General features: G+C 47.3%; 1 protein-coding gene across 1 annotated transcript in view; it reads right to left on the reverse strand.

Moving 5' to 3' along the window:
- Positions 1-1,644: 1,644 nt before the first annotated feature.
- Positions 1,645-17,226, reverse strand: part of TMEM154 (transmembrane protein 154) — a 77,497-nt gene continuing 61,915 nt past the window's right edge. The window contains exon 7 of the mRNA XM_066386553.1: positions 1,645-1,997. Coding sequence (XP_066242650.1) covers positions 1,994-1,997 — 4 coding nt within the window. The 3' untranslated portion in view covers positions 1,645-1,993. The remainder of the gene's footprint in view (positions 1,998-17,226) is intronic.

Here is a 17,226-nt window from a genome sequence, read left to right on the forward strand (position 1 = left end):
GAATTTCATTCCTTTTTAAGGCCTAATAATATTCCACTGTGTGTATACACCACATTTTGTCATTTATTCATCTGTTGCTGGGCGTTTGGCTTGTTTCCACCTTTTGGCTACTGTGAATAGTGCTGCCATGAATATTGCTGTACAATGGCTACATCCTTTTTCAAGGCCAAAAATCCTGTCAGGTGGTCCTGCTCATATGGTTACCCTCTCTGTTTATTCCAATAACCATTCTCTTTCCTTGACCCTTTAGGCTGAGGGGATAGTAGTTCCCTTCTGTTGCTAGTATTGGGGTAACAAACTATCCCTTGTGGCTTTCCTTACAGCCTATCCATGACTGTAATTCTCTTTATTAATCTTCTTGGAACTGCCCAGTTTGAGTGTGCTACCTATTCCTTGCTGGGATTCTGACTTCCACTGAACTTCTGCTGTAAACCATTAAGGTTTCTATGCAGTACTTTAGTTGTTACTCTAGTTGAGGCCTGAATCAACTGAATACCTCTCAAAGAGTACCTGGGCATATCGCCATGCATTCCATCAGTAGATAGTGATAAGCATCTGGAAATCTAAAAAAATACAGGTGCCCAGGTTCCATGCCATTTCAACTGATTCAAAATATCTAGTGGGATGCCCTAGAAAAATTTCATTTTAAGGACATTTTCCAGCTGTTGTTTCAAGGTCTAACATAAATCCCTGGCCTTGGTAGTCTTGTTTGCAGCCTTGAACCAAGGTGTAGTTCTAGGTCTGCTGTAAGAATTTAGGCCAACATTTTTAACTAAAATACCCAAAGTACATTGAAATGAAGGCACGTGAAAATGAATCACATTTCACTCACAAGAAATTTCTAAAGTAACTTTGTTTCATATTGGGTTGCCTTTCAAATGATCAAGCTTTTAAGGAAGAAAGAACAGAGAATGATTTTCATAGCCAGAACCTGTCTTCTCAGCTGCCAACGTATTGTCCATTTTTCTCCAGGTACTATCTTATTGCTCACTAATCTTTTATGTTCAAGATTCTGTACAAGTAATAAAGGCCAAGACTGAGAAGCTGCCAGCATGCAACCCCCATACCTCTAAACATTTACTTAATTATCAATACTTCTTTTTTTTCATAATTTTATTTTTTTAATGGGGCGACATCAATAAATCAGTATACATATATTCAAAGATAACAAGTCCAAGGTATCTTGTCGTTCAATTATGTTGCATACCCATCACCCAAAGTCAGATTGTCCTCTGTCACCTTCTATCTAGTTTTCTTTGTGCCCCTCCCCCTCCCCCTTTCCCTCTCCCTTTCCCCCCTCCCCCCCCGTAACCACCACACTCTTATCAATGTCTCTTAGTTTCACTTTTATGTCCCACCTACGTATGGAATAATGCAGTTCCTGGTTTTTTCTGATTTACTTATTTTGCTTCGTATCATGTTATCAAGATCCCACCATTTTGCTGTAAATGATCCGATGTCATCATTTCTTATGGCTGAGTAGTATTCCATAGTGTATATGTGCCACATCTTCTTTATCCAGTCATCTATTGACGGGTTTTTTGGTTGTTTCCATGTCCTGGCTACTGTGAACAATGCTGCAATAAACATGGGGCTGCATGTGTCTTTACGTATCAATATTTCTGAGTTTTTGGGGTATATACCCAGTAGAGGGAACCAATACTTCTTATAGTAAGTTTGCTGAGGTAGACAAACAGAGCTGTCCTAAAGTGTAATGTCACAGGTCACAGCAGACATGCTATGATTGTGTTACCAGACCTTTCCGGCAAAAAGTAGCTATAGATTTAAATGGTTTTCAGAGCTAAGTAGAGAGCTGAAAGGAAAGACAGGAAAATAGGCTTTATCTACCTTAATATTTTGCCAAAGGCAATCATGAATTCAGAGTATTAAATAAGTTATTATTATATCCTTTGCTTATTACTTCTTTTTTATTCTCAATCTTGTTAGGTGATAGATTCTGAAGTTCATCTAACTTCTCTGATCTTCAACTTCTTTATCTGCAAAAAAAACAGCCTGACCTGTGGTGGCACAGTGGATAAAAGCGTCGACCTGGAAATGCTGAGGTCGCCGGTTCGAAACCCTGGGCTTGCCTGGTCAAGGCACATAGGAGAGTTGATGCTTTCAGCTCCTCCCCCCTTCTCTCTCTCTGTTTGTCTCTCCCTCTCTGTCTCTCTCTCTCCTCTCTAAAAATGAATAATAAAAAAAAAAAAAACAGAAAAATATTTTGCTGTACTATAGCAAAAAGCATCTAAGATCTCATGAAATTAAAAATTCTTTGGTTCATGAATTCCACATTACAAATGAGAAAATGAGGTTCAGAGGAGTTTAAATGACATCTCTCCATTCAGACTACTATCTAACAGTGGGATTAAGCTTCAAATCCAGACCTTCTGGTCCTTAGCTTAGCAAATAAACTGAAATGAAGCCAGTCAGAAGGTTAAGAGGAATTTAACTAGCAATAAAACAAAACAAAAACAAAAAGAGAGAGTAAGCAAGAAAACACAAACAGATGCTGTAAATACCAGACTTCTGCTCTCACTGGCGAGACTGAACAGGAACGTGGTTGCTGTGGTTAGTGCAACCAGTCAGCGCTAAGGTTTAAAGAAAATGCAAAAAATGTAAAATACCTCCAACATCTAATGAGCTGAATGGGAGCTAAGTGCAGGGTAGGTATTAAAATGGTGAAGAGGCCCTTGTCTGGTTCACTGTGGTATTTGGTTCAGGTCAGTCACTAGAATGACCCACGGCTCCGCATTTAGCCTGGGTGACTCGGAGGCCAGATGTGAAGGCTTCACAGGGCTAGAAGGTGTCCCTTCTGGTGGGTTGATGAATTTTTCCAAACTTACCCACAAACCTCTCTTGCTCCCTCATTTTTTTTATTTTTTTATTTATTGCTTTTACAGAGAAAGGAGAGAGAGGAGCGGGGAAACAGGAAGTATCAACTCATAATTGCTTCACTTTAGTTGTTCATTGATGGCTCGTTGTAAGTACCTTGACCAGGCATGCCCGGAGTTTTGAACCAGCAACCTTCGCATTCCAAGTGGATGCTCTATCCACTGCACCACCACAGGCCAGGCATCTCCCTCATCTTTAAGATAAGTTGAATCATTGTTATCTTCCTACTCCTTAACTCAGAAAATCGATAACTTTCATTTTCAACTGGGAACATCTAATTTGTCTTTTGAAGAACTTGACCCTAAAAGACTACCATAATCACTATAGCAAGTAGCTGTTTCGAACCAGAAGTATTTAAAAAAAATTAGATAACTTCATTTTCAGCACATAGCATAAACTTGTGTTTACTTCAAAATCTAAAACAGGTTTCAACTGGGAGGGAAAAAGCAACAACAACAACCTCTCTTTCTCCTCAGGCGGTGGTTTGAGAAAGTATCCTGCAGGTTGTCCTCAAAGCAAAAGCCATACTTTCACTTCTTCCATGAGCACAGCCTTTGACCAGCGCTGAAATGTCATTAAATTTGAAATAATTTTCTAACCCATCACACCCTCACTTTGAGTTAATGGTTGGAGTCATTGGCACAGGCAGAACCCAGAAGCCAGCTTTTGGCAGTGAGGAGCAGATAACATAAAGCACAGAGACTCAGGACAGCTTCCTGGAAGGCACGTGGCAACTTTTACTGCAGCGTCATTATTGTGGGCTAAGTAGGTACTGCTGTGAGTCCACTGTGGCCTCTGCACCTTCACAGTGTAGTGATGCACAAAGCAAGAAACAAATGCTCCTTGTACTCCTTGGGAAATTCAGTTTCTTTTTTCTTATTCACTTCTTTACCGAAATGTATTTTTGATTGTAGCAGTGAGTACATGGCTCACAGAGATAAGCATGCACCAGAAACTCCCCCCTTCGTTGTAGAGAGGGTGTAAGGGACACTCCCTCCTTTTGCTCCTGGACCTGCAGGTCTCAGGTGTGACACCAGGTTTATTGTGTTGTACTAAGAGGCATGGGTCTCATTTAGATCACAGGGAGAGACCACATCCATGTGGGCAGAGGGAGGAATATTCCCGGCAGTGAGTGTGTGTAGGGGGGTCACTCTGGGGAAGGAGGCTGGACTTCAGTAGGGCAGTGGGAGAGCAGGGCAGGCAGACAGGAAGGGCAACCCTTTCTCCTCACAGTCTCCTTCTGTCCTTGGGCCAAAACTTAAACAAAATTTTGTGACACTTTCCCTGTTGGGAGAGTAAAAGATGGCCCTCCATTGCAGAGACAGCCTGGGAATAAGGTAGATGGTGAGACACATCCAGAGAGCAAAGTAGATGTTGTAGCGTGTTGTCATTCTCTGAGGTTTTTGTTCAGGATTGCTTTATGGATTCCGGCCCAGTCATGGTTGTGCTGTGAAGAATTAGAGTTGTGAGTCTTTGCCGAGGTCCGTGTGTTATGTGAGGAGACTCAGTCTCAAGTGGGGTGATCCCAAAGGGATGGAGAACACCAGGAAGCAGATGGTACCTGGCTGCTAGCCCTGGGGATGCTTCTTCCTTTGTTGCCAACTTTAGAGGCAATTTGCATAGCAGTTATGCAAAGTAGTTATTCCTGAGTCAGACTTTGTGGGTCCATGTCGCAGTTCTGTCACTTATTGGTTGTTGACCTTGGACCAGTTAGCCTCTCAGGGCCTCGGTTTTATTGTTTTGTGAAAGGGGAATAGTAGCAGGTTGGTTGTGAGGAGTAAATGAGCTCATTCATTTAGGTGGAAATGCTAGATGAGTGTTAGTTTTTATATTAAGGTAAAAGATGCTGTTGGATTTTCTTACAGGATTCTTAGGATCACTGGGGAAATGGGTGAGCAGCTGCATAAGGCAAGGCCACGAGGAAAAGAAGGCTGGGAAGAGGGCCAGAGAAAAGGACAATGTGGCCACCACATGGCCAAGGGCAGGGCTGAGCTCTCAGCTTGGACTTAGGACTCCCGGATGGTAACAAAAGGAGTGGATTCTAATGAGTCAACCCCACATGGCATGAAAACTCTCTCTGTTTTACAATACAGTGACCTGAAGCACGGACTCTACGGCTATTTGTGCAGCAACTCACAGAGGAGCTGATGAAAACTTCTAGTCATAAGGGAGTCTGTTTGGCTCTCATCTGGTGTTTTCTTCTTGCAATGGTGACGCACAAGGTCTGTTGCTCCCCCACTAATCTAGTGTCCTAGGACAGCCATGACAAACCACCACAAACTGAATGGCGTAACACAAAAGAAATCTATTCTCTCACAGTTTTGGAGGCTAGAAGTCTAAAATCAAGGAGTTGCCAGGGTTCCTTCTGGAGGCCACAGTTGGGGTTCAGGACTAGCTGGCGAGTCCTCAAATCCTCTAGTCACCAGTGGGAATTTCCACAGGACTGAATGTGGGGTGGTAGCCTGTTGCCAGGGTAGGGCTTGCACAGAATAGCACCAGGGCAAACTCTAGAGCAGGGGCAGTCAACCTTTTTATACCTACCGCCCACTTTTGTATCTCTGTTAGTAGTAAAATTTTCTAACCGCCCACCCGTTCCACAGTAATGGTGATTTATAAAGTAGGGAAGTAACTTTACTTTACAAAATTTATAAAGCAGAGTTACAGCAAGTTAAAGCATATAATAATAATTACTTACCAAGTACTTTATGTCGGATTTTCGCTAAGTTTGGCAGAATAAATCTTTATGAAACCACTTATTATAGTTAAATCTATCTTTTTTTTGCATATTTCTGAAGCTGGAAACAGGGAGAGACAGTCAGACAGACTCCCGCATGCGCCCGACCGGGATCCACCCGGCACGCCCACCATGGGGCAACGCTCTGCCCACCAGGGGGCGATGCTCTGCCCATCCTGGGCGTCGCCATGTTGCGACCAGAGCCACTCTAGCGCCTGGGGCAGAGGCCACAGAGCCATCCCCAGCGCCCGGGCCATCTTTGCTCCAATGGAGCCTTGGCTGCGGGAGGGGAAGAGAGAGACAGAGAGGAAGGCGCGGCGGAAGGGTGGAGAAGCAAATGGGCGCTTCTCCTGTGTGCCCTGGCCGGGAATCGAACCCGGGTCCTCCGCACGCTAGGCCGACGCTCTACCGCTGAGCCAACCGGCCAGGGCTAAATCTATCTTTTTATTTATACTTTGGTTGCTCTGCTACTGTCCACCATGAAAGCTGGAACGCCCACTAGTGGGCAGTAGGGACCAGGTTGACTACCACTGCTCCAGAGGGAGGGGTTGTGTAAAACACCGTATTCACACCTGTTTGCACTGCCCCTTCCACACCAAAGTGCTGAGCCTCAATCAGGGAACTGCCCAGTCTGCTCAGGGCACAGTGAGCCACAGAGAAGAAGGACAGAGAGCCCTGTGCAGGTCTGCTGCCCATAGAAACAGCCAATACTCCTGATGGTTGGCCCAAGGTGCTGGCTCCTGTCCTGACGGATGGACTGTTACTAGTCGGGACCAAGGACGACATTCCAAGTCACTTTATTTTCAAAGGGGCCAAAAAGCAAATCAACGGCCCTTCCTTTTATCTGGCAGGGTATTTTCTTCACGCAGCGGCACTTAGCAACGTCCCCATCCCTCCTGATTAGCGCTACCATTAGAGAAATGATTCCTCAGCACAGTGAGTCATCTCCGATCCTGACAACTGTAACCATTCCAGATGGTGAGAACATCAGCGCCCATAATGGCCCTTCCTGTCAGCGCTGGCTGCAGATTGTTCTCGGAACTGCAGGGAACAGACGCAAGCTTGTAGCCTCTGAGATTTACAAGGTGTGGCTGCAGAGTAATGCCACAAGCCCTGTGTGGGAATCAGTCGCTCTTCTTCAGAGTCCCAGCTTCCACGAGGGGCCCGAGCACAACCGCAAGTGGGGGGGGGGGGGGCGAGGGGGGGTACAGAAGAAAAGGACTCGCGCGACTCGGCAAAGCGCCCCGCAAGAACAAGGCGCAGGCGCTCAGGCGGTCTCCCCGACAGCGCTGTCATCGTGAAGGCTCTCTGCGCCTACTTCATACTGTCACCTAGATAGACTTGAGGGCCTCAGAGGAAAAGATGGGCATCCAATATGCATGTCTTTCAGTGTGAAGAAAAAGAAGCCATCTGCAGTTGCTCATGCAGACAGCAGAAAGGCCCCGCTTCTTGGCATTTCGAAATCTCAGGGAAAAATATGATAAGTTACAGAAGACTGAAGTCAGTTTTTAGAAATTGTGCAAATGACTTCATGAAGCTGGTTGAATTAAGCAGTGACCCCTCCACCCACCCAAATATCTGTGGTTGGGGGGGGGGGTGTTTTGTTTTGAGAGCTATAAGAGTGTACTAAGCACAGTTGAATTTACTTTACCAATTCTCAAACTTACATGATAAAAAAAAAAAAAATAGTACCAGGCACAGTCTCATCATCGTTACAGCAAAGAGAAGTGCTCACGTCACAATTGGTTGTTTAAAGTTAATAGTAAATCAGCGGAGCCACCTCTAAAAAGAAGATGCACTGGCTTAATGCCGTGTTGTTATGGAGCTCAGCAGCTGAGCTCATGTATACGTGGCGATGTTGGCAGACAGCTCCTTTTGGTAATAATCTTCATTTTTATGAATGGCTCATTTATTTTTTATACGTTCCTCTTTAACCCTGCCCTCATTTCTCCCCTCTGTACCGAGTCTGGCTCCCGGGACTCTGAAGGCAGGCCGAGGAAGCAGAGCCCTGCATCTTAATGGAGTGCATGAGCAGGCGGCAGCTTCAGACAGCTCCAAAGCAGTGAAAAACAAAGGGGGGTGGGGGGAATTAGGAAAACGAATCAGGGGCCGTAATTGGCTTCACAAGTGCCAGTTAGCCGGTTATTTACTGAGTCTACGCCCTGTGTATCTCCGTAGGTGTGTTTGTTCCAAATCCAGGCAGTGACTCATCCTGACAGTGAATCTCTTCCATCCGCTCACCTCCTGCAGGAGGAAATTTTATATGCATAAGGCATTTTATCTTTTTTATCTAATCACTTGAAGAATAAGAGGCGGAGTAGAGTTCCTTAGTGGAGGGGGGGGGGGGGGGGGGAGGAGGAGACACAACCCTCAAATGAAAATGCTCCAGACCTTTATCTTAAGAGTTGTGGGGCAGGGTAGAGGGGGCTTGTGCCTCTCTCTGAGTTGTCTGTGTGTTTACACCAGGGCCCGGAAGGGTCCAAACATCCGTGCTGAGCAGTTCCTGCATTTTCTCTGCCCACCAGGCTCCCTGCTCTCCCTAGGTTTTTCTGAATGTTTGCCCTCAGGCAACATTCCTTCAAGCCGCCCCAGAGCCCTCGTCCCTCTTGGGGTGGTCCTTCCTCCGCACAGCCCTCCGGCCCTCCACAGAACAAAGATGCAAAGATGGCTTTTTGGGGTTGCAGGCCACAGCTGAGGAAGAGCTGAGACTCCTCAAAACATAGGAGAGGCAACAGAGCCAAGCGGCTAAGAGCTTGGGCTGCAGAGGTCGACTGCTTACTAGATGCGTGACCCTCAACCACTTGCTGAACCTCTTTGGGTCTCAGTTTCTGGAACACCAGTATGATCATAATAGCTCTCTCAGAGATTTGCTGGGAGGTTTCAATGAATTAGTGCAGGTGAATTACTAAGAACACTGCCTGTCACAAAGAAAGTTTTAGTCACTGTTATTATTTCAACTTACTGTGCTAAGCAGTCCCTGATATAAATGCCAAACCAATCATATACATCTTCCTAAATTATCAGTAAGAAGACCTGGTCAGGGGAAATTAAGCACCTCCCCCTCACTCTCAGATCCATAATGAAGGGAATGGTCTTTGAAGGGACTTGTACCTGCTACAAAGAAAAGGGATTGAGAATAGATGGTGGGGGCCGGGGAAGGTTTGCCTGAGCGAAACCTGGAGGCTGAGTGGGACCCGATGTGGCAGAGAGCAGGGAGGGGTGCGGAGTGGCAGCATAGTGTTGCAAGTGGGGGAAACAGCATGCAGGAAGCCCGAGGAAGGAAGGGGCAGGGTATGCTCCGTAAGCTGAAAGAAGGCAGTTGGCTAAAGTACTAGGCTCAGACCTTGTGAAGGGCTTTCCGTTTCATTTTAACATCGAGCAAGGGGAAGCAATGGGAAGGGTGTCCAGTGGCAGCGGGAGGGTGGGCAGTGACCTGATCCTATCTGGGGCACCCTTCCTATTTCTTTTCTCTTCTTAATTCCCTCTGCTGTTACTCTCGTTCCCTTTCATCTGCTTCTCTTCCTGAAACCCACCATCCAGGAGCTGAGGCTCATTCTTACACATTCCAGTGCCGATTATTGTGCTACCATTTTCAAAAGCCTTCAAGAGCTCCTCAGTTCCTGATAATGAGAGCCAACTTCCCAAGCCAGAGCACAAGGTGCCTGGGCTCCTGGGTGCCTGGGCTCCTGGGCAGGCTTTATCACCTGCCACTGTCCCTCACACACCCTGCGCTGCAACCAAGTCGTGCTGTACTGTGCTTCCCTGTGCCCTGCCTGTCCTCACGCTCTCCCCAAGGCACTAGAATGCCATCTTCTGGATCACCCACTTGTCAAAATCTCCTGTCCTTTAAGACTCTGCTCCGAGCCAACTCTCTCCCTGAAACTCTGCCTGGTCTCCCCAACCCATTTGTCTTTCCTCCTCTGTGTCTCTGAGCCCTGTAACTGCTCCTCACCAGGAATTCATGACTCTCTGCCTTTCTGCACAAGCTTATCTCCAGGAACAGCTTGACAGGAGGATCCTGGCTTCCTTTCTGCAGCGGATAGGTCCCGCTGTGCCCTACTTAGGGCAAAGAGCTTGGTAACTTTCAACTGAAGGGTCAAGTAAGTAATACTAAAATTAAAAAAAAAAGTGGGCAAATTGCACCCAGGATTATACTTTGCACAGATTCTTTGTGGTCCATGGAAATGGCATGTCTGCATGGTGGCCTGGTAACATGAAGGCTGATTTTAGAAACAGAATACCTGGGTACAAATCCCACCTCTACCACATACTACCTGTATGACCATGCTGAGCAAGTTAGCTCATCTCTCCATGCTTCAGTTTCCTCATCAGTAAAATGGGGTAATAATATACCTACTTGTAGAGGCAAGTGAGTTAATTCACATGGAGCACTTAGAAAAGTACCTATTACATAATAAGTACTCAATAAAAGCCTTTTTTTTTTCCTGAAGTTGGAAATGGGGAGGCAGTCAGACAGATTCCCGCATGCGCCCGACCGGGATCCACCGGGCATGCCCACCAGGGGGCGATGCTCTGCCCATCTTGGGGCGTCGCTCTGCCGCAATCAGAGCCATTCTAGCGCCTGAGGCAGAGGCCACAGAGCCATCCTCAGCCCCGGGGCCAACTTTGCTCCAATGGAGCCTTGGCTGTGGGAGGGGAAGAGAGAGACAGAGAGGAAGGAGGGGGTTGGGGTGGAGAAGCAGATGGATGCTTCTTCTGTGTGCCCTGGCCGGGAATCGAACCTGGGACTCCCACACGCCAGGCTGATGCTCTACCACTGAGCCAACAGGCCAGGGCCTCAATAAAAGTCTTGATCATTGTTGGGCAGTAAAGTTATTTTTTGCTCACTCTGTTAAAGATGGCCACTGCTCTCATGTGATACAGCTAATTGCCCTTCTTGCTTGGGAAGGGACTTGGTTATGTTAATGTATGTTGGGGGAGGGCTTTTGCACCACAGAGTTTTAAAAGGAGGAGCTAGGAGGCCATTTTGGAGAGACCACGTTGTTCCAGGGGGAGAGAGAGAGGCCACGTGGAGGAGAGGAGGCAGCCAAAATGGAGGCAAAGAGGTGGGAGCCTTTGATTCTAGAAAAATTCAGATGAGTCAGTGACTTTGGGAGCCCTGAATGGAAAGGGAAGTGTTTTCCCGCTGTGTGTTTTTACTCATTTGCTGAGTGTGAGTGCAAGTCTAGAATAAAGGAAAATGGCCCACCAGTTTTTGACTCCGCAGTTTCTTTACCGTCTGTCTGGATCCAATGCGAACCTGCAAGAGCCAGGCGGCTGTGATGGTGGCCATGGCTACTGGCTTTACAGTCATCATCCTCTCATTCTCACTTAGGACTCTCACCAGGCAAGAAGTTAACATGTATGCCTTCTGTAACCCAATGACTACAAAATGGCACCTAGGTCCAGAGTGCCGGGCAGGATAATTTCCTACAAGCTGTTCAGCAGGGGAGTCTCCCAACAACTCTGTATCTTAACAAAATGAACCCGGAAGGCCCTTCTCTTGTTACAGATCTCTAGTGTGCATGGTTTCAGCCTCTGGACTGTGAACTCCGTAAGGACAGAGACCATAATACACAGCACTACACAAGTGCTACCACACACTAAGTACTCACCGCTCAGAGCATTCACATGGATCAACTCATGTGGGAACTTTTTTCCCAAATATGTTGTGAGTCAACTAGGGCACAGAGAGTTTAGGTACCCTGCTCAGGGGCACAGGCCAGCATTTAAAGTCGGTCAGTGTGGCTGACAGGTATAAGCTCTCCTATGCTACTACCCCACCTCCCCTTTGTATCTTTAGCACCTGGTGCATAGTAATATAAAAACTCAATAAATGTTTGCTGAATGAATGGATGGCTCCCTGTGGCATCTTCAGGGAAGCCTTCTAGTATTGTCTATTTGGGATTTCTGACTAGCTTCCTCTCCCACTGATCTTTCTCAACCCCCACCCCTACCCCCAAGCAGCTGATAGTGCCTCTGTCTGTTCAGGAAACCATACTGCCCCCTCCCCCCCAGGCTGCTTGAGGAAGTCACCCAATGTGACCGCAACTGAGGTCCAGCCTTCTTCTCATTTTCCCTTTCTTAGAAAGAGATAGATGGAGACTCCAAAACTGCTAAAAATAGAAATTGCTGTACTAGGCTGGTGGAGTTAAGAATGATTTGGGGGGAGGGGATTTTAACTGGCCTTTATTTTTAATAATTTTTTTTGTTTTACTCTATGAAAGATGTACACATTAATCGTAGCAACTTTGACAGCTAAAGAAGTACGTAAGGAAAAGAATTTAAAATGAAGGGTATTTTTGCTATTTGTTCAAATTCCCCTTTAATGTTTAATGATCCTTACAGTAAGAAAATGAAAATAGCCCAAGTGATTAGACATTATGCATTTATGGGGAGAGGTCTTTTCAACCTGGCCTTGTTCTCCTTTAGCCTCAGGGTTTGGAGAACAACCTTAATACCCTCTGCTCCTGTCTTTTTTTTTTTTTTTTTCTGAAGCTGGAAACGGGGAGGCAGTCAGACAGACTCCCTCATGCGCCCGACCGGGATCCACCCGGCATGCCCACCAGGGGGCGATGCTCTGCCCATCTGGGGCGTGCTCTGTTGCAACCAGAGCCACTCTAGCACCTGGGGCAGAGGCCAAGGAGCTATCCCCAGCGCCCGGGCCATCTTTTTGCTCCAATGGAGCCTCTGCTGCGGGAGGGGAAGAGAGAGACGGAGAGGAAGGAGGGGGGGGTGGAGAAGCAGATGGGCGCTTCTCCTGTGTGCCCTGGCCGGGAATCGAACCCGGAACTCCTGCACGCCAGGCCGACGCTCTACCACTGAGCCAACCAGCCAGGGCCTGCTCCTGTCTTAAATGGTGACTTGGCCAACAAATTAAATACGTACAGAGTGCCAAAAACTGCCCTGCTTTACTCATAGTCCCTGAAGGGAAATGGGCGAAGTGTGCCTAAGTTCAGGCTGGGTTACCGGAATGCGTTTGAAAAAAAATGGAATATTCTCCACTCTGGAGCAAGTTTTTGAGGGCTTCTTTCCTTTCCTTCAGAACCCTTCCTTCTTCCTACAAAAAATGGTCCTTGTGCCTGACCAGGTGGTGGCACAGTGGATAGAACATCAGATTGGGACGTGGAGGACCCAGGTTCAAAACCTCGAAGTCACCGGCTTGAACACGGGCTCACCAGCTTGAGCACGGAGTTGCTGGCCTGAGCATGGGATCATAGACCTAACTCCATGGTTGCTGGCTTGAGCCCAAGGTCACTGGCTCGAACAAGGGGTCACTCACTCTGCTGTAGCCCTCCAGTCAAAGCACATATGAGAAAGCAATCACTGAACAACTAAGGAGCTGCAAAGAAGAATTGATGCTTCTCATTCCTCTCCTTTCCTGTCTGTCTCTATCTGTCCCTCCCTCTGACTCACTCTCTGTCTCTGTAAAAAAAAAAAAAAGGCCTTGTCACACACACCTAAATATATTCATTCAGCTTTACAAGTTAGTTTTAAATAATGTTTATGCTTCAAGAACATTAGACCTAAAATTGGGATTTTTCTATGCTGTGCTTCTTAATATTTCTGTCTTGGTTAATGATAATGTCTTGGTTGTATTATATGCTAAGTAATAGCATATAATACAAAAGGAATACATATTTACTACAGAACATTTAGAAAATATTAAAAGTTCACATAAGGAAATAAAAAGCATCGGTAAATTTACCATCCTGAGAACCTGGCCCATTCTGGGGTTCCGACTCGCTGAATGAGGACAAGGGGAATATGGATGTATATAGTGGTGGATAACTGTGAACGTGGCTGGTCCCAAATGCCCTGCATCGGGTCATGACACTGGTTCCCTTTATAAACTGCTCCACGTCCACCACCCACCCCTCATCCTCTCTCCCATAAACAGCCAACCAATCAACTAATCAAACACCCACACACCTACCTGGCCAACCAATCACATACATCCACACACACACCTGTGGCCATAGAGACAAATGTTAATCCCCATCCATCCCAATACCTATTTCACAGGATGAGACAAAAAATCCAGACTGTCTAATCTAATTCTTCCTGAGAGCAACGTTTCTTAATTTGATTCAAGGAGACAGGGTCCCTTCCACTCTGACGGCAAAGCTAGAAAGATGAGCTCCCTGGAGCTACCAGCTGCAATAGCGACAGCCTTACGGAGGAGGTTGGTTGCAGAATGAAGGGAAGACAAAAATCTCAAGAAGCATTATTACGTTTGAGCCCCTGGCCTGGCCGGCCCTGGGGGCAGCGACTCCCTGCCCTAGTCCAGTTTGGTTACATGAGCCCATAAGTTTCTTTAGGTCTCGGTTGGTTTGAATTGGACATTTTCTCACTGGAACCAAGTGTTTCATTTAAACAAACATACCAACATGACATTTAAGGAGAGAAAATTAGGAGAAGCATATTTATTTAGGATAATTTTTTTCCTTATTTAAGGGAAGACACTGGGCCTTGCCTAGGTCATGCCTCATATTGTCTACTGTGGATCTGGCCAGAGATGTAGGTGGCTTGCCCTCTTCCTCAGGTGACCCAGTTAGCTCCCACCGCTCCCACAGCTCCACTCAGAGTCGGGATTGTGCCCCGAGGCTGTGGGAGCCGGGTGCCACCCCAGCTCTGTGACGGGGGTCAGTGTGTGCCCCGAGGCTGTGGGAGCCGGGTGCCACCCCAGCTCTATGACAGGAGTCAGTGTGTGTGCCCCAGTCTGTGACGGGGATCCGGCTCTATGACAGGAGTCAGTGTGTGTGCCCCAGTCTGTGATGGGGATCTGTCTCTATGACAGGAGTCAGTGTGTGTGCCCCAGTCTGTGACGGGGATCCGGCTCTATGACAGGAGTCAGTGTGTGTGCCCCAGTCTGTGACGGGGGTCAGTGTGTGCCTCGAGGCTGTGGGAGCCGGGTGCCACCCCAGCTCTGTGACGGGGGTCAGTGTGTGCCCCGAGGCTGTGGAAGCCGGGGATCTGGCTCTATGACAGGAGTCAGTGTGTGTGCCCCAGCCTGTGACGGGGATCCGGCTCTATGACAGGAGTCAGTGCGTGTGCCCCAGCCTGTGACGGGGATCCGGCTCTATGACAGGAGTCAGTGCGTGTGCCCCAGTCTGTGACGGGGATCCGGCTCTATGACAGGAGTCAGTGTGTGTGCCCCAGTCTGTGACGGGGATCCGGCTCTATGACAGGAGTCAGTGTGTGTGCCCCAGCCTTTGACGGGGATCCGGCTCTATGACAGGAGTCAGTGTGTGTGCCGCAGTCTGTGACGGGGATCTGGCTCTATGACAGGAGTCAGTGTGTGTGCCCCAGTCTGTGACGAGGGTCAGTGTGTGCCTCGAGGCTGTGGGAGCCGGGTGCCACCCCAGCTCTGTGACGGGGGTCAGTGTGTGCCCCGAGGCTGTGGGAGCCGGGGATCTGGCTCTATGACAGGAGTCAGTGTGTGTGCCCCAGCCTGTGACGGGGATCCGGCTCTATGACAGGAGTCAGTGTGTGTGCCCCAGCCTGTGACGGGGGTCAGTGTGTGCCCCGAGGCTGTGGGAGCCGAGTCCCAGCCCGGTTCGGTTATCCATGCTGTCTCTCTGGAGCTGGGTTTTCCGAGGTAATGGGGGACGACGACTCTGACAAAGAGCAAGCCTTAGTTATCTGGTGTCCTTTCTGCCCTTCCACCATTAGGCCAGGCCGACCAGCGCTCTTTGTGCATTCAGCCACCAGTACAGGCAGACTTTGGGTAGCTCAGCTCCATTGTGGAAATCACCAGAACCCTGCTCACCTCACTCCCAACCCTCTCTAGTCTGCTCCTAACTCCTTCCTTTACTTTGTAGTTCAGATTTTGACTTCTCTCCTGACCCTTTGGTCTTCACAACTAACCTTGGTTTCTCTTGTTTTACCAGAGAACTCCCCGAGAACTTTTCCCCCACATTCTCCCCACTCCACACAGCCCGCAGGTCTCTCCTCGCTTGTGCTCCAGCCCCACTCTGAAAACAAACCTTGACATGAATTCATTCGGCTGCTTCCCCAGATCTATCTACCCCTGAGGGCAGAAGGTTGGGCATTATGAGCAAAGAGGGAGGACGGGGGGTCCACCTGGAATGGCATCGGGCTGTTATGAACAGAAGGGCATGGTCATATGATGTCGAAAGCCAGCAGTCCCCACTGGTACCAAGGTGGAGAAGTTTCCTGCCCAGAGAAGAAACAATCTGCATCTTGTGCTTGTGTCATCACCTAGAATAGATTATTTACACTGTTTATGGACAAAACTTGTATTTCTTTTCTCCGTAGACCCTCCAAAGAACAAAAAAGAGAAGCCCAGAGCTGAGGTCGAAAGAGCTGCTGGGAGTGTTTTAACAATCCGCTGGGCTTCTTCCTAGGTGTTCCTTCACCATCCAAATCAGGACCACCTTATCTCCTCCATCTCCACCTGCTTCTTAGTTCCATTATGATTGTTCTCTGCGCCCTTCCAGAGTGGATTTAAGACAGCTAAAAATAAAATGCACATACAATAGGACAATTTCAAATAAGTATAAAAAAGTGATATCAGAATCCATTAAATGGAAGGTGAGAAAAAACATAATTAAACCAGGAAACTTGGGAAGACAATGGTGATGGAAAATGACTAATTCTCTATTCGGGTCTTGCTCTCACTGACAATGAAGGCTAATTACGTTCTTGCATAAGAGTAACTCAGCAGGTGATTGGTTTTTCCATGATCATCTACTTGTGCCAAACACTGTTCAGATACAGAGATGCTATGTCTTTTTTATTCCTATCCTCAAGGTGCTCACACTTGAGCTGGTTCCATTATAATCTTATGTACTAGGTAGCCATAAATTTCTATGTATCTGACCCACTTACAACCTGTTCTGTGCCAGGTAGTGGATGAAACCAATTCTACCACCTACCAAAAATTATTGGACCAGGGATGTATGTCAAGCCAAAGACAACCACACAGGCACTGGGCTCAAGGAAGGTCAAATATTCTTAAGGACACTTGATGTGAGATTGCTTAATATAGTTCCTCCATACTGCCTGGGGCCACACCAATTTTGGCAGATCCTATTTTCCAAAGATGCTAATAACATATCTCCTATCCCAGTAGCTTTTCTCACATGACCTTAACACCCCACCCCACTGAATGGTGGGGTTTATGTCTTCTCCCCCTTGACCTTTGTGACTGTCTCAGACAACAGTGTATGCCAGAAGTGATCGTATGTGACCTCTGTGTCTAGCTTATAAAAATGCCATGTGCTTCGACTTTGTTCTCTTGGGATACTTGCTCTTGGAATCCAACTACCATGCTGTGTGGAAGCCCAAGAAGTCCCTGGAAAGATCTGTATAATAGGAACCAAGACCCTGCCCCACTGACCTACTTGGCTCCAAACCAATGGCCAGCACCAACTTGTCAGCCATGTGAGAGAGACATCTGAAAGTCAATGCCCCAGCCCCAACTGAGGTGCCCAGATGATGCCATCTGTAACAGAGATAAGCCATTTCCACTAAACCCCATCCACACTGCAGACTCATGAGTAAAATAAATGATTGTTGCTGTATCAAGCCACTAAGTTTTAAGGTGGTTCATTGGTTATCCATAGATGGCC

Source organism: Saccopteryx leptura, chromosome 1, assembly GCF_036850995.1.
Source record: "Saccopteryx leptura isolate mSacLep1 chromosome 1, mSacLep1_pri_phased_curated, whole genome shotgun sequence".
NCBI classification, from domain to species: Eukaryota; Metazoa; Chordata; class Mammalia; order Chiroptera; family Emballonuridae; genus Saccopteryx; species Saccopteryx leptura.